Here is a 26,042-nt window from a genome sequence, read left to right as displayed (position 1 = left end):
GTAGATGACGTCTAAAATCCATTCCAACTCTATAACTGGGCTTCTATGATGCTGGCCATTGTTTGCTCGTGCAAATGGAAACCATGTATCCTCAAAGATCCACCCAGTCCTTACTTTTGCAGTATGTGTGGGAGGGGCAAATAAGCATGGACTTCACCAATTGGAGGCCATAGGCTATGCCATAGACTATGCCATCAAGATAGAACACCTGGCCAACAAAATTACCAGTGCTTGAAACCTGGACAACAATTTTTAAGCTAACAGCACCATATGCAAGCAGATTAACACTGCTGGGAAGAATTGCCCTAAGAACTTTACCTGTCAGGAAATAATGTAGCGGAACAGTTTACATTTCTTTCATAGACTAGTTTATTACACAATTGAAAAAGAGACATTTTCTACAGAGTTTATGTTGAATATTATTCACATCAATAATGGAGAAAATATTCCATACTTTCTAATAACCCTATAAACTCACATAAAGTGCCTTCCACTGAAACATTCATGGATACAATATTGAATGAATTCATAGACTGTGCTGAAAAGCCGTCTTCATTTGCAGCTGTGTTTCTCAACTTTGGCAACTTTAAAATTCCTTGGTGACTGGGGAATCGTGGAAGTGAAAGTTCACACATCTTAAAGTTACCAACATTGAGATACACTGATTTAGAGTATTGTCTAGTGCAGAGGTCCCCAACCTCTTGGGCACCAGGGACCGGTTCCATGGAGAAAGGTTTTTCCACGGACTGGAGAGTGTGATTTTGTGTGCTGCCTGCATCCCATGGAGGGAGCTTTGCTTGTTTGTGCAGACCAGCTGCTGGCATGCCGTGGCCCGGTACCGGTCCACGAACCAGGGGTTGCAGACCCCTGGTCTAGTGTATATGAGAAATTGTTACCTTTTGCTTAAAGCACCTTTGCTTAGCCTTTAAGAGATAAGAACTGGGGAAGATAAAACGTCCATCACCCATACCTCCAATCACCAACTGTGTGAATTACATAAATAATTCACTTGGGTTTAACAATCAGGCATATAGGTGGCTTTATAAACACACCATGATCAGGACTCAATATATTTCAAACTATATTCCATACTGATCAAAAGGGAGCAAGGAATGACCTCAAAAATATTCTCTCCCTCTATCCCTCATAGTTACAGAAACTCGCACTTGCTGATTGGCTCCAATAACATCTTCTCTATTTATAGTAAAATCAGACAAAGAATTAAGATAATCTAAACATATCTGTAGTGTGAGTTCTTGGTGTCAGAAAGATATTCAAACCTCCCCATTTCTCAAGGAGTAATAATCTTATATGAAGTGCTTTCCATTTTTTTCTTGTAGAGTCACATTCTGGAATTGTATTAAGTAAAAAACCAAGTCCTCCTGTTTCATGTAGCCTCTTAGGATGTAGTTAACCACCTATGACTTAGCCAGCAACATCACATGTTAACCACCCATGACTTAGCCAACAACATCACATGCCTAGAATGGCATTGCAAGGTTGAATTCAGTTTCTTCAATGTAAGAGAAGATAGTCTTAGAGAGTGAAGTCTATAGTAAAACAGTAACTTTATTTCCAGGATAACAAAGTGGGAAATATGCCTTGCATACAGAAAACTTCCCAGTAGCTATGTTACCTAAAATCTATAAATTAACAGAATTTATAAAATAATTTTAAAAATAGCACACCAAATCTTTTTATTACTAATCTCTATTTCATAATTGAAACTTCTGTTTAAATACAAATAATTAAACATAACAGATAACTTGGAGACTACCCTTTAAAATATCTTCAGAATGTATCCTCCCTTCACAGAAATAAGGTCAATCAATCACTCTGAAGTTCATATTAAGCATCGAAATAAATATTTTCTATCTCCTCTTACAAAGTCATTTCCTTTGATTGTTATTGTTGTTCATAGCATACCAAGCAACACTCCGGAAGTCATACTTGAGAGAAACCTTTCGCTGGCCAAAACATGGGTCTTTTAGGTTTTTCATTTTCCTGTTTAAAAAAGGAAACAAACAGGTGAATTACAAAAGCACCTCATCTTTTCCATAATTATTGTATATTCTTTTATATTTGGTGTGTCTGCATTATGAGAAGATATAAAAAGGAGAACACTCATCTAAACAGCATTTGGAAATATATTCCAAAATGCATAGTTAACCAATAGCTTTGGACAGAATTAGCTTTGTGGCCATTTATCTACGAGGGAAGTTTGCTCTTAAATTCTTACAGCATGTCGTCTTCTTCTTTTAGGCTGGATACACTCTTGTCTATATGAGGGCCACTGCAATTCTTTTGGACTTGCTTGATTATTCTCATTCTCCACATCTTCTAAATCAGAATCATCCTGTTGCACCAAGGGGAACTGCTTCTCTGGATAAATTTCCTTGAGCTTGCTTTCAAAGAATATTTCCAGGCACCTTCCAGCCTCAGCAACCTCTGAATCAGGCTGCAAAGAAACACCATAATTAATTAGGTCATAATGTTGTTCAGGACAATGAGTCTTTATTATTTTATTTATTAAGGGTAATTGTTTTTCAAAACTAAGTAACTTTATATAAAGCAAGAAGATTAACTGCAACACTGACTAAGAAAATGTTCCATGGCACTAGTGTGTGAAAATGAACAATACTATATATTAGTATAATATATACAGTGGTACCTCAGTACTCATCATTACTTAGTTCCAAGAGGTGCAATGAGAACCAAAATTGATGAGTACCAAACAAATTTTTCCTATAAGGAATAATGTAGTCAGTCACAAGGCAGCCGACAAGTTCTAGCTTGTGCCCTGAGTACCAAACAAACACTGAGTACTGGGACAAAACATTCATGTCAAAATGCAATGCATACCAAATTCAATGAGTTTCAAAGCAGTTGAGAACCAAGGTATCACTGTAATATACATTATAATATATAATGGACCCAGATTGGGTGGCAGATAACTTTAATAAATTATTATCTCTTCACAACAATGTGAAGTTAGAGCTGCCAGTTCTTTACCTGGTGTTGGCTTTCGTATGCCTCAAATTCTTTCGAAGAACCTAGAGTGTCATAATGTATCAGAATAGTAGATGTGTGGATCCAAGCAATTTGGCCTTTTGCAACTGACAAAGGCACTTTGTCAATGTGCATTTTTTCTAAGTGCCATCCAAGATTTTTTTAGTTTAGCCAGTTTATGCATGTTTCAATTTCGATTTTCAGATCTCTATACTTTCTGATAGTCTACAATTTTTTGTCTTATGTTCTACTATCTCATCACATCAATTATACACACTTTCTTTTCAACCGCAGTTAAATGCAAGACTTTTATCAGTTTGTATTCAGAAATCCCACAATATTTTAACCTCCCTGTTATCTACTACTTCTTCAACTATATGTTCCCAATTTTTCATTACTGGCGTATTTTTACAGATGTTGCAGTGAATCATTTTTGTGACTGCTTTATGTCATTGTTTATAATCAGTTTGTATGGTCTTGCATGAGCTGAGTATATTGTTATACAATGTGTACCTTGAATATAATTTTAAATTATCAGTACACATCAAAATGGTGATACGAAGATGGATTCTTGTTAATATAGCAAGTGAATGGCACATATACACTGAAACACAATACCAGATTAACCATTTTTCTAGATTCCTTAACTATTACCAAACTCAATAGTTAGAAAGTTAAAGTTTTAAAGGCTGTTAATAGTCTCCAACACCCCGCAGTTGAATGATACAGCATGTTACTATTGGAATAAAAAAAATTAGATGATGACAAGCAAAGATGACAACAAATTATAATTTTCTGAAGACATGTCAACCATAAAGTCTAAAATAATACAGCAGATATTTTTCCCTCGTCTTTTGTACCTTGATTTTTTTTTTTCTTTCAAAGCAGTGGGAACTCTAAAAGGGCGCAGAATGAAAGGATGAAGTCCTCCTTTCTCCTTTACTTCCCTTAAAATTATTTTGCATTGCACTTTTCAAAATATTCAAATCAGAAGTAGTACCGGCATTTGTTCTATATGCATCTTTTCTTCTATTAACTCTAGCCATCTCCATATTTTCTTTAGCTATAATCTCATTTAAAAACTCAAATAAAAATATTCATAGCTAAACAAAACCATGTCCTTTATGTGTATGATACTAGAACTTACATAGTTGAATGTTGCACAGTTCCAAAACATAAGGCGGACATCTGCCACCAGCTCTTCTGAAGAGGTATAATGCAGTTTGTCCTCTTTCTGAAGTTTCTTCCGAATTGTCGACAAGTCCATGGGCTTCTTGATAATCTGATAATAATGGCGAGCCTGTAAAGAATCCCATTAGCAGGATATTTGATAAATCCCACGATGCTAAATCATTCACAAAACAAATATTTCCTTCATTTTTTTATATGTGATGATAAAAGCCAGGATTGTAACGTCATTCTAATAAAACCTCCGGGTTTCTCTGATCCCTATAGAAGCCCATATACTTATGCACATATTAAACTGAGGTCCCACTTTTTGATGTGGACCTCATTTTTTACTGGGAGAAAAGGGCAAAATTATTAAATCCATGATTACAGAATTTTAAGTCACTCTATAGTCAAAGTCAATGGAATAAAATTCAGTTTGCCTTTGTCGTGACCATGCTCCCTACTTTTAAGGAGTGTGGCCACACTCAGTCCATTCAAAGCAAGTGCAATCGTTGACCCCAAAGAACTAGCATGCTTTTGCTTTTGACAACACTGACCATTCAAAGTTTCAGCTGTATGTTTTTTAAAAAAAATATTGGCCTTGTAAACATTTCCCCTGCACCTCTTTAGGAGAGATAGCAGGGAGGAGAAAGAATAGCAACCTTAAATCTCTTCAGCAAAGCACCAATAGACAAACCGTGCTGAACCAATAAATGTAACGAATATCTTATACCAACTAACAGATAAAACCTTTAAAAAGCCAGGACCACTTGCTTTTTCTGGGATGGCAGATTGGTTAGCACGGCTCAATGGCAAGATTAACCTTTTCTGTGAATGATGGATTATGTACAGCTTGTGGAACAATTACCAAAAAAAGTGATTATTTATTATTATTTAATAGTATAGTGAAGAAATGGAATTATACCCAATTTTCTAATATAGCAACACTTTCTTTCTTTCAAAAGAAATTCCCTTAAATAAAATATAGCATCAACAATAAAGCAATTATTCCCCAAGTAGGCAGAATTTATAGAAGTCATCAAATTTATTGGCCAACTACTGCACTCGTATCAATATTAAAAAGCACATTGTACCTCCTTCCTCTAGCTTTGTACATGGCAGTATACGGAAAGAAAGCTGGAACAGTATTTGAAAGTCCAATGAATCTCCAAACTGCCTTCCCCTTTTTTTTTCCTGTTTCCCAAACTACCAACTGACTCAAGTACAAGAATAGATCAATCACCTGCTGCCGGCATCAACTTCCCTCCGCCCTGTGCGCTCCCACAGAGAGGGTCTCCTCAGGGTGCCACAGATCAGAGAATGTCGATTGGTGGCCCCCAGGGGGAGGTCCTTCTCTGTGGGCGCCCCGGAGCTATGGAATCGGTTGCCGGTTGAGCTCCAGATGGCGCCCGACCTTCGCTCCTTCCGTCGCGATCTGAAGACACTCTTATTTAAACAAGCCAGCCTGGCCTGATGGGGTATCGGTTGGGTTTTTATGGTCATTTTTAATATCTGTATTTACTGTTTTTAGTCGGGCATATGTTTAATTTTCTTTTAACTTTTGTATTTTTGTATTTTTTATATATCTGCCCTGTTCACCGCCCTGAGTCCTTCGGGAGAAGGGCGGTATATAAATAAAATAATTATTATTATTATTATTATTATTATTATTATTATTATTATTATTATTATTATTATTATTATTATTATTATTATTATTATCCAAGATAACTGGCGATTTTGGTGAAGTAGTTCTGGTCATTTAATTGATAAAAGCCTTTTCAATGCAGAAGGCAAGGCAAAGATAAAAAAGCCTGTATACACTGAAAGGGTGGGGGGGAGCTAATCACTGATTGAGAAGGTCATACCGTCCAGAGAAGTTCTGTGTACTTACCAAGGGACTGACCGGTTCATGGAATGGAAGACTCAAGCTATTGCAGAACAGTGACAGCACCAATTTCTCACATTTCTATAAGACATAAATCTACAATTAACTTATGAATATTAAATGACTGCGTGAACATCTATATTCTGTATAAATATCTATATTGATTTAAAGCAAGAGTTTTTACACGGACATTTGTATTTCTTAATATTCCTAGTTTCTCATAGTGTCATTCTAACACAGGTAGAACTACGTGCAGCTCAAAACAAATTCTTGGCCAGCTTCCCCTGTTTCACTTCTATTGTTTTAACATAATATCTATAGTACAATTCAGCACAATACAGTAATACAATTAGTTTACTGTAACATACTCTAAATGCGGTAGTCCTGATCCTATTAGCCTTTTGCAAGGCATGGAAACCTGGTTATTTCTCCAGGCATTTAGGCCAGGAGGTTAGGCCAGCTCTGCAGCTGTGGATTTGTGTTTTTGTGATTGGGGGGTTATTGTTTTAGTTTTGGGCATTGTGGTTTATATGTTGGGGTTTATATTTTAATCTTTGTACAGCACCCAGAATCACTAATGATATGGTCAGCCATATACGTCATTTAAATAAATACATTCCCAGTAAATGGTTAGTACCATGTAAAAATATCCTGTACATATTTTTCTTATCCCCTTTCATTTCATAAAAGAGAGGAAAGACAAAATAATTCAAAAACTGCTTAACTAATCTAGATAAACTTCAGTTCAGGTGCTACTGTAACTCACAACTTGATTCTGCCCAGTTTCTAAAGAAGCCCTGGGACATGCAGACTTACTGAAAAGGGAAAGTACATTACTGGCAAAGAAGATACATGTGTTATTACTATTGTTACCTGAACTTACCTTTTGGTCATATTCATCAAGGCCATAAACTGGTCTTGCTCGCATGAGTGTATTGTAGTCAAATCGTGTGTTTTCACAATCATAGACTACCTCTGGTTTCTCCACATTGCGACAAGCTGTGCACACCCATTCACCTCTGAAGCACACAAAAAAAAACCATGCAGCATTGGTACAGTATAGTTCAGTTAAAAAGTTAATGGTAGACAATGTGTTAACTAACATTCTGTTAAACCAGGGGTCCCCAACCCCCGGGCTGTGGACCAGTACTGGTCTGTGGCATGCCAGCAACCGGTCCGCACAAACAAGCAAAACCCCATCCATGGGATGCAGGCAGCACACAAAACCATGCACTCTCCGGTCTGCGTAAAAACCTTTCTCCACGGAACCGGTCCCTGATGCCCAAAAGGTTGGGGGCCTCTGTGTTAACTAAGAAATTCTTGATTTTTTTTTTAATGCTAAATTAGGGAAGAATTTTCTTTTACTCATTGCTTCTAGCAAGAAAAATCCCAATGCTATGAATATTGCAGAAATCTATACAGATTATACATTATTTAAGTTATTATAACAAGTTTAATAACTAACATAAGACATGGCAGAGACATAAACAGAATTCCCAAACATCAAGAGCAAAGAAGAAAGTTACAATATTCTTTCAAACATACTTCATTGTTTATAAATTGTAATAACCTGAAAAAAACACCCAAACAAATCTTTTTGATGTTTATCCTCAATGTTTGCCTTGTCAAAAACAAAAATTCCATTGGAAACATTTATACTGTGTTAGATTTTTATATAATCCAAGCTTAACATTGAATAAGTTCTTATTATTTCAAAACAAACAAACAAAATTAATAGGAAGGAAGCACTAAAAGTAAGACATCATTTCAAGGAGAGAGGTTCTAAAGCAGTTCACTTGCAAAGATATAGACCTAAGGGAGAGAACAAATATTCCTAATTCTGTTATACTCACACAGGAAAACTAAGTAATGCAGGAACATGACACAAGAGATGAAACACCTTCGGGCAGTAATCACAACACAAAAGTTCTCCTCCATTCAGGCAAACAGCACAAAAGTCTTCATTCTCAATGGGTTGATCTTCCTGAGGATGCCCAGATTTCTTCATGTTATTACTGAGCCTGTGATCTCCTGAAGGAAGTAACACCTGTTCAGTCAGCTGGCTTGTGAGAATCCTGCTTTTCTCCAGGTTTTCTCCAGGTTTAGGATTTAGACTTTCAGATGAATGTCCTTGATTGACCTAGGATGAAAAGGGAAAACTTTTTCACAAAAAGTGCTTAATATACTGCTGAAGCTTAAATAGTGGTGTTTCCTGTAGTGAATGTAATATATTACTTTCTCCTGAAGACTGGATATTGGGGAGGTCTCCTGGGATTTCAACTGTGACATAATCTCCAGTTAACATTCATTATATAATTCAGTAATTTTGCCCAGAGTTTTAAATGACCTAACCAGTATAGTTACCAGCTACTTATAAAGCTAAAATGTTCGCTTCTGAACGGAAGCATAGGTTTTAAGTGAGACATATAAGCCCTTCTTTGTAGCCAAACCGGCCTTTTAATAAAAAAAAAGGTTCCTTCCATTTAAAGAGGGAAGAGAGGTTCAACGAAGAGTCCCTAACAGAAGAAAAGGGGCATGGGGGTGGGGGAAGAACAGCATCGTTCGCCAATTTGTTCCTTTTCTCAGCAGCCTTCAGCACTGCTTCACATGCTGATCTAAAGAAGCCTCCATCTGGGGCAAGGGGACAATAAGTGACCTGAAGGAAAAAGAAATAGGAGTATATCATAGGCTGAATGAAGTTTCAGACTGTACTCTGCTCAATGAAAGTTGCAACACACTGATGATACTATATTTTCATTCATTATGATTCTCGCAGCCATTGAGGTTCTAAAGCAGGGGTCCTCAAACGTGGCCACTTTAAGACTTGTGGACTTCAACTCCCAGAATTCCCCAGTCAGCCATGCTGAGAATTGAAGTCCACAAGTCTTAAAGTGGCCATGTTTGAGGATCCCTGCTCTAAAGCTGTTCTGTACCAGCCTGCTACCGGCCCTGAGGCAAAAGCAGGGACAACCCCTTTACAAACGGCAAGAGGCTGGAATAAAGCCTGCCAAATTTATTCACATAAAACAGAGCAAGACAAGACACCAACCATAAAACAGGAGCTAAGAAACAGGAACTATCCAAGCGGTTGCCTTCAGCAAACCAGCCCTCCCACACATTCCCCTTAAATACAGTTCAGGGCGTGGCCTCTCTCTGCCTCCTTCCGAGGTGCCCCATTGCCTTCCTCTGTTTACTCCTGACTGCCTCCTGCGTCGGGCGTCCTTGAACAGGGCCAGCTGTGGGTCATCTTCATCCACGCTGTCAGGCTCACACAGCTGGGTCTGCGTTGTGACCAGATGAGAGGGGCCTGGCTGGGGGCTCTCATCAAGCTGTCCAATCCCCTCAGCAAGCTCTTCAACACCCCCCTCCTCCTCCTCTGAGTCGTCCGACCCAACTGCTGAACCCACAGGCTGACCATGAATCACAACAAAAGCTTTGCAAAAAGGTTAAGGCCTTCTGGATAAAAATTTGGTGGAATATGCAGAAGATTTTCAAGCAAAGGATAAAGTTTTGTCCGCAACTTTTTTTGTTGGGAATAATTACAGATGCTACGGTTGTGGACACTAAGTTGATGCTGAATTTAATTACGGCAGCAAGACTCTTAATAGGTCAGTATTGGAAGAAGGAGGAACTGCCGACCATAGAAGAATGGACTTTAAAGGTTTCTGACCTGGCAGAGATGGCAAAGATTTCGGCTTATTTGAAAGATCACTCGCAAGAACGTTATATTATGGAATGGAGAAAATGGATTGAGTATATCCAGAACAAATATAGGACTAAAAAGTTTCATGTAGCATTTGAATAAGTCTTCCTTTTCTTTTTCTTTTTTTTTCCCTTTTTTTCTCTATATATATTTAATATTATTAGTGTTTGTATTATCCTATATGAGCCAGAGAGTGATAGATTTTAGAGTTTATGGTTGTTAGTATATGGATGTTTATGACTGTTTTTTTTATACCTTGTACTTAGCTCTGGGAAGTCGGGGGGGAGGGGGAGAGGGGTAGGGAGGGAGGGAAAGGGGTGGGGGAGGGGGGACTGTTAAAGATAAAATGTATGTTAAAACTTTTCAATAAAAAAAAACCAAAAGCTTTGTTTTATGGCAAAATCACTCCTGCTGGCTTCTCCATTAACTCTGCTTGTTGGAAGCCAGCAAAGAAGGTCACAAATACCAATCACATGACCATGAAACATTGCAATGTCATAACTGCAAACCAGTTGCCAACTGCTTGATTTACAATCACGTGACTGCAAAGCTATTGCAACAGCCACAACTATGACGACACGCTGGAAGTCCCCTTTGTTCAGCATAGTCATAATTTTGAACGGTTGCTGACGAGTGGAATTACATGAGGACAACCTACATTACTTTTGAAATATAAGCACAACAAATTGAGATGAACATATAATTATTCGTCACTTCCCAGCCACTGCTTTATATAATATTCAAGAGTGATATTACTTAAAATAGAATGAAATTTATAAATTAATGAATATTAATTTAATTTCTTCAATGGCATAGCAGGCAAAGCACTCTTAAAGAAAATAACATGATGAGGATACAATAAGAGTCAATACAATAATGTTCAGGTTCTACAAGATTTCAATCACTAGCCACTTAATAATAATATTCTCAAAAGCATTGTATGCCCCTTGCTCTAGCACAGTGCATATGCAGAAAAGGAATAGTTATATATTTCACTTCCACGTGGTAGTCCTTGACACAAATGCAACTTTGACTCAATGTTTGGTACACAATGTTTGAAAACTTATTATTTTTTTATGTAATATGCTACTGAATACTGCTTCCATTTGTCAGCACCCACCCTTTCAAAAACATCACAACTTCTAATGAAAGAATACCTCCAAGTCAAGATCTATATGTAGCATTATTTTCTGAATATTTCTCCCCTGTTAGGATATTCATTTTGATATTTGGGTATGAGTATTTACTTCAGAAAAATGGTTTGCTGGAAAAGGTACCCTAATGCCCAAATTTAATATTACTTCTTAAGCGTTAAAATTTTGAAGGATATGATTATGAATCCTAGCTGTCCCTCTACTTTGGCTCAATGTATATCACCATGATCAAATTCACTGATCATGGTCATCATTGAATGTTACTAAATGCATTTGAATAAAATGGGGGAAAAAACAACTTAAGGCAGATAAATTGAATTTACCTTAATAGCCATGCTTGAAGACTGAGTACCACATTCAATAATCAACAGAAATGTCCCATCATGTGTACTTTTTTGTGGCTGCAATTTAAAAATTGGAAGCTCTCCAGATTCTGATGTGCATATCTTCAATCGTTCCAATCGCACATAAGGGATTTTCACCTCTTTGGCACAAATTCTAAAATGTATTAAATAGTGAATCAACTTTATCAATGCTAACTTACCTTTATCATTGTAATACAATTCAGCAAACTAAGTCAAAATGTTATATTTTTGTTAGTATTTAAATCAGTACTGATATTTTAACAATTTTAATTTTTTAAAAATTAATATTTTAACATTGCTTTTGTTAATTAATCTTATATTTCCACACTATCATTTCTATTTTAGAATCAACAGATTCCCATACACAATAGTAAACAGCTTGCACATTTTCATACTCAAATAATTTTTATACTGACTCCATATATTAGTAATTTTGGAATGATGTCTATGACTACTTAGGACATTTTAAAAAAGGCAATATAAATGAATTAGATATTATGATTTTTATAGTGCATATAAAGGAAATATCTGATTTTAAAAGACATATATAATTGTTTCAAAATCAGGTAAACTAAAGCGAAAAATAGATATTGTGTAATTATAGTACTATGTTATAAATTCTGCAGGAATATATAATTCCTTTGATGTACAGTATTGAATCATTTATGTCACTCCTATCTTATTAGGTATGATACTACTTAAACATAATAGCTAGGTATATTAGTATTAACATCTGCAGTTTTACAGAAAAAATTACAGTTTTCCATTTACTGTGTAATTTAGATTAATTTTTATTTCATAGATTTTTCTCATCTAGAATTGCTTCATTCTATCTAGATTATTTCCACAATTGATTAATCCCAATTTACATACTTTCTAAATGGAAAAAAAATGTTTCATTTCTTGAAATGAGCCTTAGTAAGATCCATTAATTCTGATTACCTGTTTTTCTGACTACTTTTAATTTCCTTTTCAAAATGTTCTTCTTCACAGTTAGGACAATCTACAAGAAATAAAATGAGTAAAATAACACAAAGCTACCTTGATCAAAGGGGAGAGTTTTTTTTAAGCATCCAAAATACAGACCTACAGTAAATTTCTCACAGAAGTACAGGTAGTTTTCAACTTCAATTCGTTTAATGATGGTTTGAAGCTACGATGATACTGAAAAAAATGACATACAACACATCCTTGAAGTTACATCCTTCGCACCACCCCCAGGATCACAATTCAGGCACTTGGCAACCAGCTTACATTTATGATAGTTGCAGCATCTTGCGATCACATGATTGCAATTTGTGATTTTTCCAGCCGGCTTATAACAAGCAAAATCAGTGGGGGAGAGGGGATTTGCTTAATAACTATGTGATTTGCTTCATGACCGTGTGATTTCCCTAACAACAATGGTGAGTCAGTTAATGGCTGCAATAAAAAAAAGGTACTAATCAGGTCCAGTCATATGACTGCATCACTTATTAACCAAAATTCCAGTCCCATCTGTCATAAATTTAGAACTACCTGTACTGTAATTTCAATCAAGATTACTAAGATTTACCCCAATGGAATCCCCTGGAACATGAACAGGTATATTTCACAGAATTTCTTACTGTTGGTCTCAAAATATTTTTTAGTTCAAAAGACATGGACAAGGAATTTACTGCACTGTAGAGAAAGCTGCATACAGGGCAAAGATAGCTACACTGTGACTATGGTGTGCAAATAACATGAATATCAGAAGTTATAATTCTGGATTTTTTTCAAGTATGTCACATTTACTGGATTTGAAAAAGGATATGGATACTGCATATCCTTAATTCCTTCCTTCCATAGTTCATTAACAGAGAAATCTTTTTAAGAAGAGAGAATTTGTGTGGCAGAACAACTCCCAAAACTCTGTTGAATTGATGCTCCAAAAACTGTAACATGGGAGGATGTTTTTGCCTTAAATATTCATTGTTTGTTTTTGACACTTACAACAGCTCCAGGGATGACATTGTTTTCTCCAATTACAGGAAGATAGTGAGACATAAGGGGCTTTGTATCCAGCAGATACAGACTCTGCTCTAATCTGTCACTCATGTGATCTTTTTAGTCCCTCACACAGTTATATTGGTGGAGCTCACCCCTGGAAGTCAAAGGGAATTTGAAGTTTTCTTTCCTTCAGTATGCAAATTTCTATATTCGTTCATAGGACTATCTAGGATTCTTGAAACCTCTTAGGGATTATAGGATTGTATCCTAATACATGGGGCAGGAAGGGCTGGAAGAAAATATTCTTGGACTCTATTAAGAAATAGATTTGTTTTTCTTTATACTCATGAATCTACTTTTGTGTTTTCCTGGGGAAGGAGGCATTGCTAATCTTATTTATAATACTGACTATCATTAAGTGTCAATATGTTGACCTCAGAGAATAAATGCTTTTTACAAAAATCTTTATTGATAGAGCAACATTACAAAAATTAGAGATACATTTAACATATAACATACGGTATCTAAAAAATAGGCTGATCTATTCACAAAGTTTCCCTATTTTTGACCTGGCACAAGTCTAAAATCTTATCAACTCTCAATTATGAATCTTAAATTCATAAAGTTATTATCTGAGAGCACAAGTCCTCCACTGGCAACGTTAGTGGCTGGAGGAAGCTAGGAGCTTGGTGGTTTTCCAACGGCCTTTGCTGTCAGCAAGGAGCACTGCTGGGGTGGGATCCAACCACGGTGAAGACCTTTATGGCATTCAAGTAGGCGGAAATCTGCTGGTAGTTCTCCTTCCGGCAGTAGTCAGCAGGAAGCCACAAAATGGGTGTTCTGGGGTGGGGGGCATGGAAGAGTCAGTTTTTGATCTACTGGATCCAAAGCCATTCTATTCCCTCAAATGGACCTAATCAGCCCTGTCAGCTATACCAACCCTGGAGTTGCCATAAATAATAGGTAAAGGTAAAGGTTCCCCCGCACATGCGTGCTAGTCGTTTCCAACTCTAGGGGCCGGTGCTCATCTCCGTTTCAAAGCCGAAGAGCCAGCGTTTGTCTGAGGACGTCTCCGTGGTCATGTGGCCGGCATGACTGGATGCCAAAGGCGCACGGAACGCTGTTACCTTCCCACCGTAGTGGTCCCTATTTTTCTACTTGCATTTTTATGTGCTTTCGAACTGCTAGCTTGGCAGAAGCTGGGACGAGTAACAGGCGCTCACTCTGTTACGCGGCATTCAGGATTTGACCCGCCAAACTGCCGACCTTCTGATCAACAAGCTCAGCATCCTAACCCACTGAGCCACCGCGTTCACCCCTCCCTTTACCTGCCATAAATAATAGCCCCTCCCTAAATGGGAAAGGAGATTATTATAAATTCAACGATCCACTAAGGCAAAAAAGCTAAAGAAAAAAAAATGTTCTGTCTGACAAAGCCAGCAGAGCTTGAGCTATAGCAGAATTTAAGAGCAGTTTCATTCTGAAAGAATTGTGATACGAAATTGCCATCAATGGTATCCTCATATAGAAAATTCATAATCTAATTTGGATGTTACTAGAACATGACAGTTGGCAGATCTGTTGAAAATGACAATTTATCTTACAAAATTACATTGCTTTTACATTCTGTAACCATGATGAATAAAATATACAAAGGAGGATCATCAAGTGATGGTGATGGTATATGGATGCTTCCAAAATGTCATTCTTGAACAGCCAAACTCCCTGCTATCTTTTCTACCTTAATGCATAATAAAACTTTTCTCTGCTACTTCTCTTGTGAGCGGTAGTATGACATTTTTGATAACATTTAAAAGTGTGCTGTATCATCTTTATTTACTATGTTATCAGGCTCATTCAAATTAACAGATCTCTAATATAACAGATTTCTAACATTAAATCAAGCCTAGACAAATATTCTATTTTTATGTATCCCACCATTAGTCAGGAAGTTGTTCCATATGTACTAAAGGCCAGTACAGTGGACAGAAAACATGGGACAATTACAGAAATCATAATTTAATTTATGGTTTATCACACAAAACATTTGTATTTTCAGTAGCAAAACTTGAAATAATTATGTTTTTAAACATCTATGAAAGTTAAAGAAAAAAAATCTGGTACCTTCAGTGTGTCCTGGTTTGGGATTAACAGATTGCATGAAGGTTGTGTTGCTGATAAGTAAGGGAGGTGAGGTACATGGCTGAGTTTTCTTCACTGAGAGATTAATAGGCTCTTCCAGAATATTTTGTAAAGGAAGAGTCATTTCATTCATGTCTTTTGATTGTCCAGTGACAGTATTGCTCCCAAGAGGATAACTCACGTGGCTAAGCTCTTCATTTTCCAGCTGGTAATTGAAGAGGAAAAAAAGTGAAATTTACAAAATATTTTATACATCAACAAAATAATCAAGAGAAAAGCAGAATTATTTTATTCCAACTCAGATTGCTTCATTCTGAGGGGCATACAAAGCATGAATTCAAGTAACTGAACATCTTTGATCACTCTATGTAGCAAAAGCAAATTACTTCTTCTAATAAAATTCCTTGGAACTGTTCATGAAAATCGAGTTTAATTTTTCTTGAAGGAGACTTTTAACTTTTTGCCATAAGAACAGGAAAGCCCCACATGGATTCTAGATTGGTCTCAAGAAATAAGAAATTCTTGCTAGGAATTTGATTTGCATAGGAGCTTTTGAAATTAACTGGGTTTATACCAGGGGTAAGCAACCTCAGCTCTTTTATGACTCATAGACTTCAACTCCCAGAATTCCTGAGTCAGCATAGCTGACTCAGGAATTCTGGGAGTTGAAGTCCATGAGTCATAAAAGAGCCGAGGTTGCCTACCCCTGGTTTATACAAAAGGCATATCAGTACTGAAGTTCCAGATAACCTAAATGAGAGCTGCACAAAAATACTGCCACAATTTTTCAGGTTCCAAAATTCTCAGCAGAGATTTTTCAGGTGTGTGGTGGCTTATGAAATAAACTAGAGTGGCCATTCTTCTTCTTCTTCTTGTTTCCCTACCAAATGATTACCTGATGGATCAACTGTTCTTACCTTACAAACTGGGTTTACCAAAGGCATGCCACCAATTGCTAAGTGTTCAATATTTTCAGAACTCAGGGTACTGGTTCTATCCAAAGACAGATTGTAAGTAGATACAGGTTCAGGAAGCACTTCAGAGATATGTGGCACACTTTGGGACAGGCTAGGTGTTGTACTGCAGATTTCTTTTGCCTGTGAATCAGCTTGTTTGGATGTCCTTGTTGAAGACAAATCAACTTCTAAAATGTTTGGAAAACCCACAATGTTCATTGAAGCTGACCGCTGGGGGGGAGGAAAAACACCATAGGAAGCTCAGTATTCATTGCAACATTAATTCTTTCACTGGGAAGGTTGCAATATTTAATTGTAATATCATAACATTTTATTGAACACCACTCTAAATGTTTATCACAACAATGATCTATTTTAAATGTTTAAATCCACTAAAAGTTTCCTCAATCAGTCAACATACCGTATGTGTTTTTCTTAAAATGCATTCATCTCTAAAAACCATACAATGTCCTAACAGAAAAGATCACCTCATTTAAAAATAGGAAATGCTTTTTTTGAAAGTATGGACACTTAAAACCCTCAGACATAAAATTTAAAAGCAAAATAAATAGCTTTTCATGATAATTATGTTAATAAGGTTGCAAGTAATCTTCAAGCAAATTTCACAAAATTAATGGTTATGATTTTTCATTGAGTTGTATTTTGATTTATTTTATACAGAAGGAAAGAAGAGAGTGTTTTCCTGTTATATAAAAATTTTATTTTTCCTATGCTAGGGAACTTTGATATAAAACTATATGTTTTACAATATTTGTAGTTTCCTATTTTAAAAAATCTCAGAGCCATTAACACTAAAATTGCAATCTATCTTAAACATCTGATTTAAATATATATATCTGATTTTAGTAAAGAAGCTTTTTCTCTCAGTAAAAATATTCTATTAAGTTCCAAAGGTTTGCCAGATGGAAGACATTTTTTCTTGAAGTTCCCTATTTTTATTTTATTATTTTATTTTATTTTATTATTTTTATTTTCCTGTTTTGTTCCTTTGTTTTCTCCTACTCTGCCAGTGATGTCTATGGGAAGAAAGTGACAATGTGATAATGGGTCGAAACCTAGGAAATTTTGAGACAATGGAACTAGTTCTTTGGGAAAATTAAAATGCTACATATATAATAAGAAAAATATAAAGATGGTTCGTGAGTATTGTGTGCGTCTCATAGTAGTAACTGAATTATGGAACAAATAAATTGCAGGTATGGACACTGCATGCTGGACATTCACCCCAAATATTATGCAAGCACCATGAATTTCTGATATGACATCTCGAAATGACTATTCATTCAGCAGCCAGCTGGTGTACTTCTAAATCTAATGCAACATTATTTTAAGACAAACTTAATGGGAAATTAATAAATAAAACTTCATTTTAGATTTTTCTTAATTTTTCATTTATTTCCAGTATTAAATCAGCTGTTTTTTCTGCATCAATTCACAGAACTGCATGAAAATTGTGCCTTGTCACAAGAAGAGTTTTCCCTTTATCCTTCATGCTTTTACAGAAGTATGTACAAAAAAACTATAAAAAGAAGTTTTTTTTCCTCTGGCATATTGAAATCTTTGAGATTAATTCACACAACAAAACCTCATTGTCTGGGGTCTTATAAAATTGGGGTTTCATAGATACAATGATAACTATTCCTAATACTCTTAGCTTTATTTTCTTAATTAATATTTTAATGTATACTTTAAAATCTAATAAGTATACATACTTTGAGAATTAGTTTCCTTACATGTTCATATTATTGTGAGATTTTCCCTAAAAAAATGTGTACTAATTTTTTCATCAGAGAACTCTGTTACAAAATGTGGAACACTACATATATGACAGTTAAAGTATTTTGGTTCATCTATTGGCTTGTGGAATTTCCATACACTGTGGGCTCTGAAAAGAAATCCTCCCAATTGGAAGAATTGTAGAATCAGGACATTAGAGCTTCCAAGTGCTAGAGTCAGGATTTGAAATATCTTCAAATATCCCAAAATTTTGGAACAATCATGTGACTGAGCCCTTCCCTGACTACTGTATGTATTACTGAGTGAAAGTGCTAACTGCTCACCCTTGATTGGTTCCAGCAAAAAATGTCTTCCTGCCAAACCCTGCCCTGCTTTGGATGACTTCTATATCACTACAAAATGATACTGTTCTGATTTGAGAATATGTCATTCATAAGCAAAATTATTGGTTTTTTTCCTCTGACTTGTTACCTCTTCCAGCATACCATCAGTCAATGAAAAAAAACATCAGTGTGGCATCCCTAACTTCAGGCACCTTTCTTGGTCTACTTTCCCTAGCTTGGGTTGATGGACCCTCCTCCCAAACTCTACCAAGTTAAATAACAAATATATGGGATAGCACCAGGGCAGAAATTGCTCCAGAAAAGGCAGAAAATTGGTTGTATAACTAGAGTCGAAGAACTAAAACTGATTTGCTGATGGGCAATACCTTTCTTCCTTTAAGGAGAGGAAAGAAGGTACAGAACATGGCAAATACAAGGAAACTAGCAAGGAAGTAAAACCCCTATGTCTTCCCCAAATGAAATAGTGAAGATGAACAAAGCTTTGTCTTATTGAAAGACTGGAGAAAAAAATTGATGTCAAAAGCAAAGAGGGGAGTAATTACAGATCTAGATCTAATTTTGGGATATAAAGTGCTCATGAGCCAAAAGTTGAGAAAGAAATGGTCAAAATGAATGCTAGCTAGTGACCAGAGAAGAGGTATATCTGTGTCTCTGGGCATTCCAAAAATATGACTCTAGTCTCATCTATGCAAGATATCAGGATGATAAACTGTAAAAGTTTTTTACATGCTAAGGCTGTCCTTGGACGGTGTCAAAAAGTGAGGAAATATCTCTTTGTTACTGGTACAGCTAATTATGCCTTCAGGTAGTCTCACTCATGGTCCAAAGATGAAACCAGGGTAACATTTTGAAGACAGTAAGGACAGTGTTATTGTTAAGGCAGGGGTCCCCAACCCATGGTCCGTGGACCAGCAACAGTCCGCGGCATGCCAGAAACCGATCCACACAAACAAGTGAAGCCCTATATACAGGATGCAGGCAGTACATGAAACCAGGCCCCCTCCGGTCCACGAAAAAACCTCTCTCCACAGTACTGGACCCAAAAGGTTGGGTACCTCTGTGTTAAGGTATTGTGACTAAGTTCAAATATGAATAGGAACATGAGAAAGACATTGGTACTTAGACCTCAAATTACCAATAACAGTAAAGAATTTATATTCTGTTAGAATACTTACATGGAAAATATAACTCCTTAAGGCAATATAAAACATTAATCTTACTAAAAGGAGGGAAAATAGCTGGGAAATGGGAAATGAAGCTATCTAATTGCCTAGTTCTCTCTGGAATAAAAGTTAATTTTGTGACATTAATAATGAGGAAACTATGCATTGCCTAATAAAATGTGTATATGGAATGTTGCATATGTATATGTGTGTGTGTGTGCCTATCTAAGCTCCTGGCAAGATCTGATGCATTTTCATGCTGATTCACAAAGCTACTGTCAAGGATGCAATAAAAATGTATTGGGAGTAAGGTTCATTAAGTTCTATTAATTATCTCCTTAAAACGATCATTCCTTTTTCCATTAGTGGAGGAAAGGGAGAGGAATCTTCCCCTTGTGGTTTTTACTGCCCTAAATTACGATACTTCTATCCTATTTTTATGTTGTCTAAAAAGATTTAATATCTCACCCTTATACATAGCAAACGTTCATGTCATATGCTTTCATGTTGCAACTTGTGGTATAAATTCATTTGACTTTTTGATATCTAGTATATTGAAAACACATCTGTTTACATCCTTACATATATTTTGCAGTTTGCTTACTTTTCTCAATCCTTATGTTTCTACTTGTTATTCGTTCTCGTTTCCAGTTGTGTAGTGAAAAAACTCTCACTTCTATATTTCTCATACTAACATATAAATTGCAGCAGCATCTGAAATGATGCTCTTTATCTAACATGAAAAGGATTAATTAAGAAAAGTGTTTATTTTCCTACAATTGCTTTCATGTTTACTGTGTGAATTTCAACTTCAGTATTGTAGGTACCAGGGTTTTCACTGTCTTTATTCCATACATTTAATGGCAACCTTATATGGAAAAATTAGGATGTGATGCTGTTAATGGCATAAAAGTGGAGAAAAAATGAACTTTCTTGGTTTTACAGTATCAGGAAGCTATCAAGTGATGCAGGGATAATGCCTATTTAAGACTGAAGTCTTATTTACAACAATAAAAAGGGAGAATAGAATGTATAATATGTGCAAAACAAACTACAGAATAAACTGGATAGGGAAATGACAATTGTTAATAAAAAAACAGGTTTGGGATTTGCTAAGATGGCACAGAATCTTTGCAATTGCAGAGAAATTACTGAGAGCAAATGGCTACAAAGTAATAAAAGATGCAGTTAAGTGGAAAAATCCCTTGGCAACTCCTTTATGCTGTAAACTTAAACACATGCAGTAATTCAAACCAAGTTAGCTCAAGTTTAACTCAGAGTGACCAGGAGCCTACACTAGAATTTAAATAAAACTCTGGGAGGGAATCTAAAGTCAGCTCTATATTCATTTCAGGTCAAATAAAAATAACATGCAAAATATGTTTAATAAAAACAAATGATTTGACAATTGTCTCCCCTAAAACAAAAGGAATGGGGGGGAGACATGATGAGTTGGCCTTCTTTAATGTTCCCAGATTCATAGGATGCTTAGAAACCAAAGGATCTGATCCTTGCCCATTTCAACTGACCTATCTACCTCCATGACATTTGGGATGCGCTGGCATCAGGCCACCATCAGGCCTGCCAACTGACCTAAAGCAAGGGAAAAAATCTAAGCAACCTTTCTGCACAGTTCAAACCAGCTGCCTGTTGAAACACATGGTCAAGAAGACAAAAGATAGTTGCTAGGCGTATACCGAGAGATGGATAGCATAGCTTCTCTCAAGACATGATGTGAAAGGAACAACTTGGCTGATGCTGAATACTTGCTCCATCCTGAACGCTTGATTAGTAACAGAATTACTTTTTTTTGTGCTATCACATCATCAATCATTTTAAGTGGATTCCAAATGTAGAGGTGCTTTGGGTAGCAAGATGAATGGCACATACTTACATATGTACATACATACATACATACATATAAACAGAAGTAAACAACAGAAGTAAACCTACCAAATTAAATCTATGACAGAAATAAATCTGTTTAAATGTCAAAAGACTTCAGGATAAGAGGTGTCTTTATGAGATCAGTATCTGCATTCTGGTTTTCTTAAAATAAACAGCTTGAAAACCTGGTAAAGTTACTCAGATAAAGCTGTAAGCTTATGTCAGGTGCATATTTAGCAATGCAGCAAGATTTAGGATTTAGCCACGAATGACTACAATCAACAGCATATTTTTAAACCTCACCTCTGCAATAGTGCCAAGGCTTTTTGTTATAAACTGAATAAATTTGATATAACAATCCCTGGTTTCTAGTACTCAGGGTGGAGGGAGGGAGGAAAACTCCAGAACTGTAGAAGCAGAATATTTTTTTTAAAAAATAAGTAAATGCATGACTTGGCAGTTTACTGGCAAACTATAAGGCTGTAGAAAGATCAGCTCCAATAATGTCTGCATAAATTCCAGAGCACTGGATTCTGGTCTTCCAGTGCTATACTTGTCTTGGTTTTTATGCTGGTTTCACATCAAAATAAATGATTAAACAGCACAAGAGATGTATGGCAAGAATTCCTTAGTGGAAAGTAGATTATCTGCACTGGTTGCAAAAGCTTGACTGAACCTCCACATATGATAAAAATGGCACTATGTTGTAGATTTTAAATGTAAAAAAATTAAAAAATTAAATGCACATTGAAAGACTACATTTAGCCTTTTCTTTTTCACAGAAAATAATCACATGCATTGGTTTTCTGCATCATAAAAACATCCTGGAAAGGACACATTTTACTAGAAGAACCAAGATAAAGAATGAAATTACACAATTTTATAGTAATTAATTTAAATTACTCTGATAATTCCTGTTCACTGTCTAAATATTTGTTTTTCCTAAACCTCAGACAAATATTGCTGTTAAATCGTTCCGAGATGGTGCTCAATTTTCAGTTTAAATATTTCTCAGATAGTCATAAGCATGTACGGGGTGGTCTTCATATGACACTGCACTGCACAAATGCTGGTCATATTTTTGCTGCTACAGTAGTTATTTCAGATAGTATTTTTATAAAAGTGAAGTGAAGCAATTATTATTATTGTCCCAGTATGCAGTACCTAAATGTTCAGTGTTTGTATGTGTGGTAAGCTTGAGGAAAATTAAAATGAATGTTGACTAGTACTGCTATTGGGCTCATTTGATTCTTTGGGTTCTTAACAGGTCACAATTCACATGTATGATACTTATGTCATCACGGCAATTGCAACAAAGTACAAATAATCATCACCATCTTTATGTACAGTGTAATTTTCTACCATGTGATTGATATACTTACATATATCTCGATGAGTTGCACATGACTACATTCCTATATATCATCCACACATTACCAAATGCAATAAGAGTTCTTATTATAAAACTACAGTATTAGTTGAACAGTCAAAGAATATTGTATACTTAGTGATGTTTCTCCCAGAAGCACTGACACTGAGAATGCAATATACAGTATCACTGGCAACTATCACGTGAATTCCACATCATCCCTCCAGTGGCGGGATTCAGCCGGTTCTCACCACTTCAGCAGAACCAGTAACTAATTTTTTGTTGCCCAGGCCCAGGATGGACTTCCGGAAGTGGCATCCACAGAGCGAGCCGGTTGTTCACATATTTAAATCCCACCACTGCATCCCTCCTGTATTCATGACACAATTGCTTTCTCAATCTATCAAAGTTTAACTTCTTCCTTATACAGAACCAACTGTACAAGATTGTATGTGCAACCAACATTTCAGAAAGGAAACAAATGGCAGCATGACCATAGCCCCATCTATTGGGCTGGGATGGAATATCCTCCTGTTCTTAAGAGTTGCTGTCATGCTATCTTGCATTTGCCAAATTACATTTTCAATCGTTTGCAATAGCTCTGAATATATACCATTGCAGTCTGTCATGTAAAGTGTTTTTTAAAAAAAACCTAAAACTAAACACTAAACACTAAATTTGCAACTGCACTATTTTTGGAATGTATCTTCTATCTGCAGAAAGTGATTATATAAATATATCAGTTATTGGATTTAAGATTCATATGTAATCATAAAGTGGCCTCTGCTAGCTGCAGTTACTGTAGTGCCACGTCAGTGCACCCCTTTGAATGCATGATGTATTGGCAAAACACATAAATACTCTTTAAATCTTTCCTAGGCACTTTGGTTATCTTTTTTTTTTATCAAGACTTTGTGCAGGAAACATAGCTTGCCTTCTTTAAAGTCATATTTAGCACACAAAAAATGGTAGCTAGTGAGAAGAAAAATTCTCCCATTACAGTTGGATAAAGTCCTAGCTCATTTAGCTGAATTAAATGATGTAGCTTGAAAGCATTTTAAATAGTGTTTTCTTGAAATTAATGTTAGTGGTGATTGAGTTTCAGATATTTTGCCAATTTGATAATCTAAACCACCCCCTCCATTTTTCAATGTCCTTCTATGAAAGTTTCTTCCTAAAAATTGAAAGACAAAAAACAAATTGAGGGACAAAAAATTGTTTGCAGAATAGCATTACATATTAAACTACATGCTTAAAATGCTGTCAGTAAAATTCCCAAGTTATTTGATTGATTTGAGAAAATGGTACAGTTGAAAACACCGATGTTGAAATTATATTACTTCAGCTTTTTGCAATAGGTCCTTGAAGAAGACATAATTTTCTTATCAAGTTGATGTGCCTTTGCTGCCTTCCAGTTGGGGGAGAAGACAAATTCTACATAGCTTCAGGCCAGAAAGCAGATTATATTTCCAGTAGTCCCAAATAGAGTATCTTTAATGAAAACATGTTGAGTATTTACTTAAGTCTATCCCTATGATATTTCCTAAACAAATAACTTCCAAATCAAGGCATCTAGAGTAAAATGATTGGCATTGGAGTATCCGATCCACTGAAGCTTTAAGAGAGATACAGTTATTCAGTTAATAATTGTAGTGAGTTGGTGCAAAATATAATAAATCATAACTCTGTTGTATCAGACTGATTTAGTCATAGTTATCCTTAAGAGTGTTGGGTTGACTTAGGAAAACTGATGAAATATTAGAAAAGTCCATGGATTAACTTGTTTTTACCATGCAGTTGATTAAAGAATGTTGTTGATTGTACCAGAAAGACCTGAGGTGACATCACTGTGATCTGTGAACAAACTAATGAATTGTTTTAGGAGCAACTGAATTCCATTTAATAGTTGGCTTTATATTCAAATGTTTTAGAAAATCTATCAAGTCAATCCTGATAGGGAGATGTTGAGGGGTCCAATCAGAGAAAAGGGCCATATTGTTTCATATTTGGATCACTATGTTCACCAATAAAAAGTCTTCTCCAAATCATATTCATATTCTGGTGACTTCATGGACGTATCCTTCATTCACATAACTTTCATTGAACAGTATAGAAGTTATAGTTAGACAAATAGCTTTGTCTAACATCTTTTTGGAAATGAAAGGCATAAAAGTCAATTCTTTATATCAGCTCATAACAATGTAAATAATTAGTCTGAAAAGCCATGGTAGAGTTAAACTCAGAAAGCATCTGACAAAGAAAATACTTGGAACGGAATTCAGCACAATAGCTTTCTTATCATGGGACTCAAATGATGGGTTTTTCTCTCTTGTGCATTATATCAAAAATGTAGAGCACTTTGTCCATCAGATATCATCAGGGGAGGAATTCCATTTGATCAGAATGGATGTATTGAGTGTTGTTGTCCAATCTATCGGTTAAGACATTTGTAAAGTTCTTCAGATCCTAATTAATGAAGGACATTGAGCAATAAGAGGCAATCATAGCCCTTCTCCGTTTTATCTATCAGTTGTTTTCTAATACTCATGAACAGTATCTAATTAGTCAAATATATGCAAAGTGCCTCAGTGTTTTTCTATAAGAATTATATACAAATATGCTTTTTTGCTTTGCTTGTTGCTTTGCAAATGATAATTGTGTGGCTCCAACAAGTTCACTATTAAATTATGTTTATAAAGCATCCCTTCTTTATTATCTATAAGCATTTCATACTGGCCATGAAGTACACCATGTAAAAGAGAACAGAACAGAAGAGGACCAAGAACCTGGGAAGAGCTAGCATCAAGGCTGACACATGAAGAGCTCTAGTTGCAATTCCAAGAACTGTCTGTCAACTTAAGTAAGCAGCTTTCGGAATGTTATATTACTTATATTAAAAAAGAGGTTCCATCATGCATGTCTGGAACTGAAACAACATTGACATATATAGTAATCATTGGTACAGTCCTTAATGATTTATTTCTCTGTCTCGCTATACATGTAATATCAGGAAAGATTCCTTCTGTGCATGTTAAAAAACAAAAGATATTTTACCAAAACAAACCCACTAGTAAGTACAATTCTTCCTATGTGTCTACACCATTAACCTCCCTCCAGCCTTTCTATATTGATATCAACATAAATGTATCATTTGTTATTGTCA

At 35.9% G+C, this 26,042-nt stretch overlaps 1 protein-coding gene across 2 annotated transcripts in view; it reads right to left on the bottom strand.

Annotated features, from left to right (window-relative positions):
• Positions 1-361: 361 nt before the first annotated feature.
• Positions 362-26,042, bottom strand: part of TRIM66 (tripartite motif containing 66) — a 64,225-nt gene continuing 38,544 nt past the window's right edge. For both annotated transcript variants that reach the window (XM_083349591.1, XM_083349590.1), the window contains 10 exons: positions 16,320-16,589; positions 15,385-15,607; positions 12,232-12,292; positions 11,248-11,422; positions 7,921-8,207; positions 6,951-7,086; positions 6,074-6,148; positions 4,157-4,309; positions 2,240-2,458; positions 362-2,004 (listed from right to left, as the gene is read on the bottom strand). In XM_083349591.1, the coding sequence (XP_083205717.1) occupies positions 1,945-2,004; positions 2,240-2,458; positions 4,157-4,309; positions 6,074-6,148; positions 6,951-7,086; positions 7,921-8,207; positions 11,248-11,422; positions 12,232-12,292; positions 15,385-15,607; positions 16,320-16,589 (1,659 nt within the window). In that variant the 3' untranslated portion in view covers positions 362-1,944. The remainder of the gene's footprint in view (positions 2,005-2,239; positions 2,459-4,156; positions 4,310-6,073; positions 6,149-6,950; positions 7,087-7,920; positions 8,208-11,247; positions 11,423-12,231; positions 12,293-15,384; positions 15,608-16,319; positions 16,590-26,042) is intronic.

This window comes from Vipera ursinii, assembly GCF_947247035.1.
Source record: "Vipera ursinii genome assembly, chromosome: 1".
In the NCBI taxonomy this organism is placed as follows: domain Eukaryota; kingdom Metazoa; phylum Chordata; class Lepidosauria; order Squamata; family Viperidae; genus Vipera; species Vipera ursinii.
The sequence above is the reverse complement of the archived record's forward strand: the minus strand, read 5'-3'. Positions and strand labels throughout refer to the sequence as shown.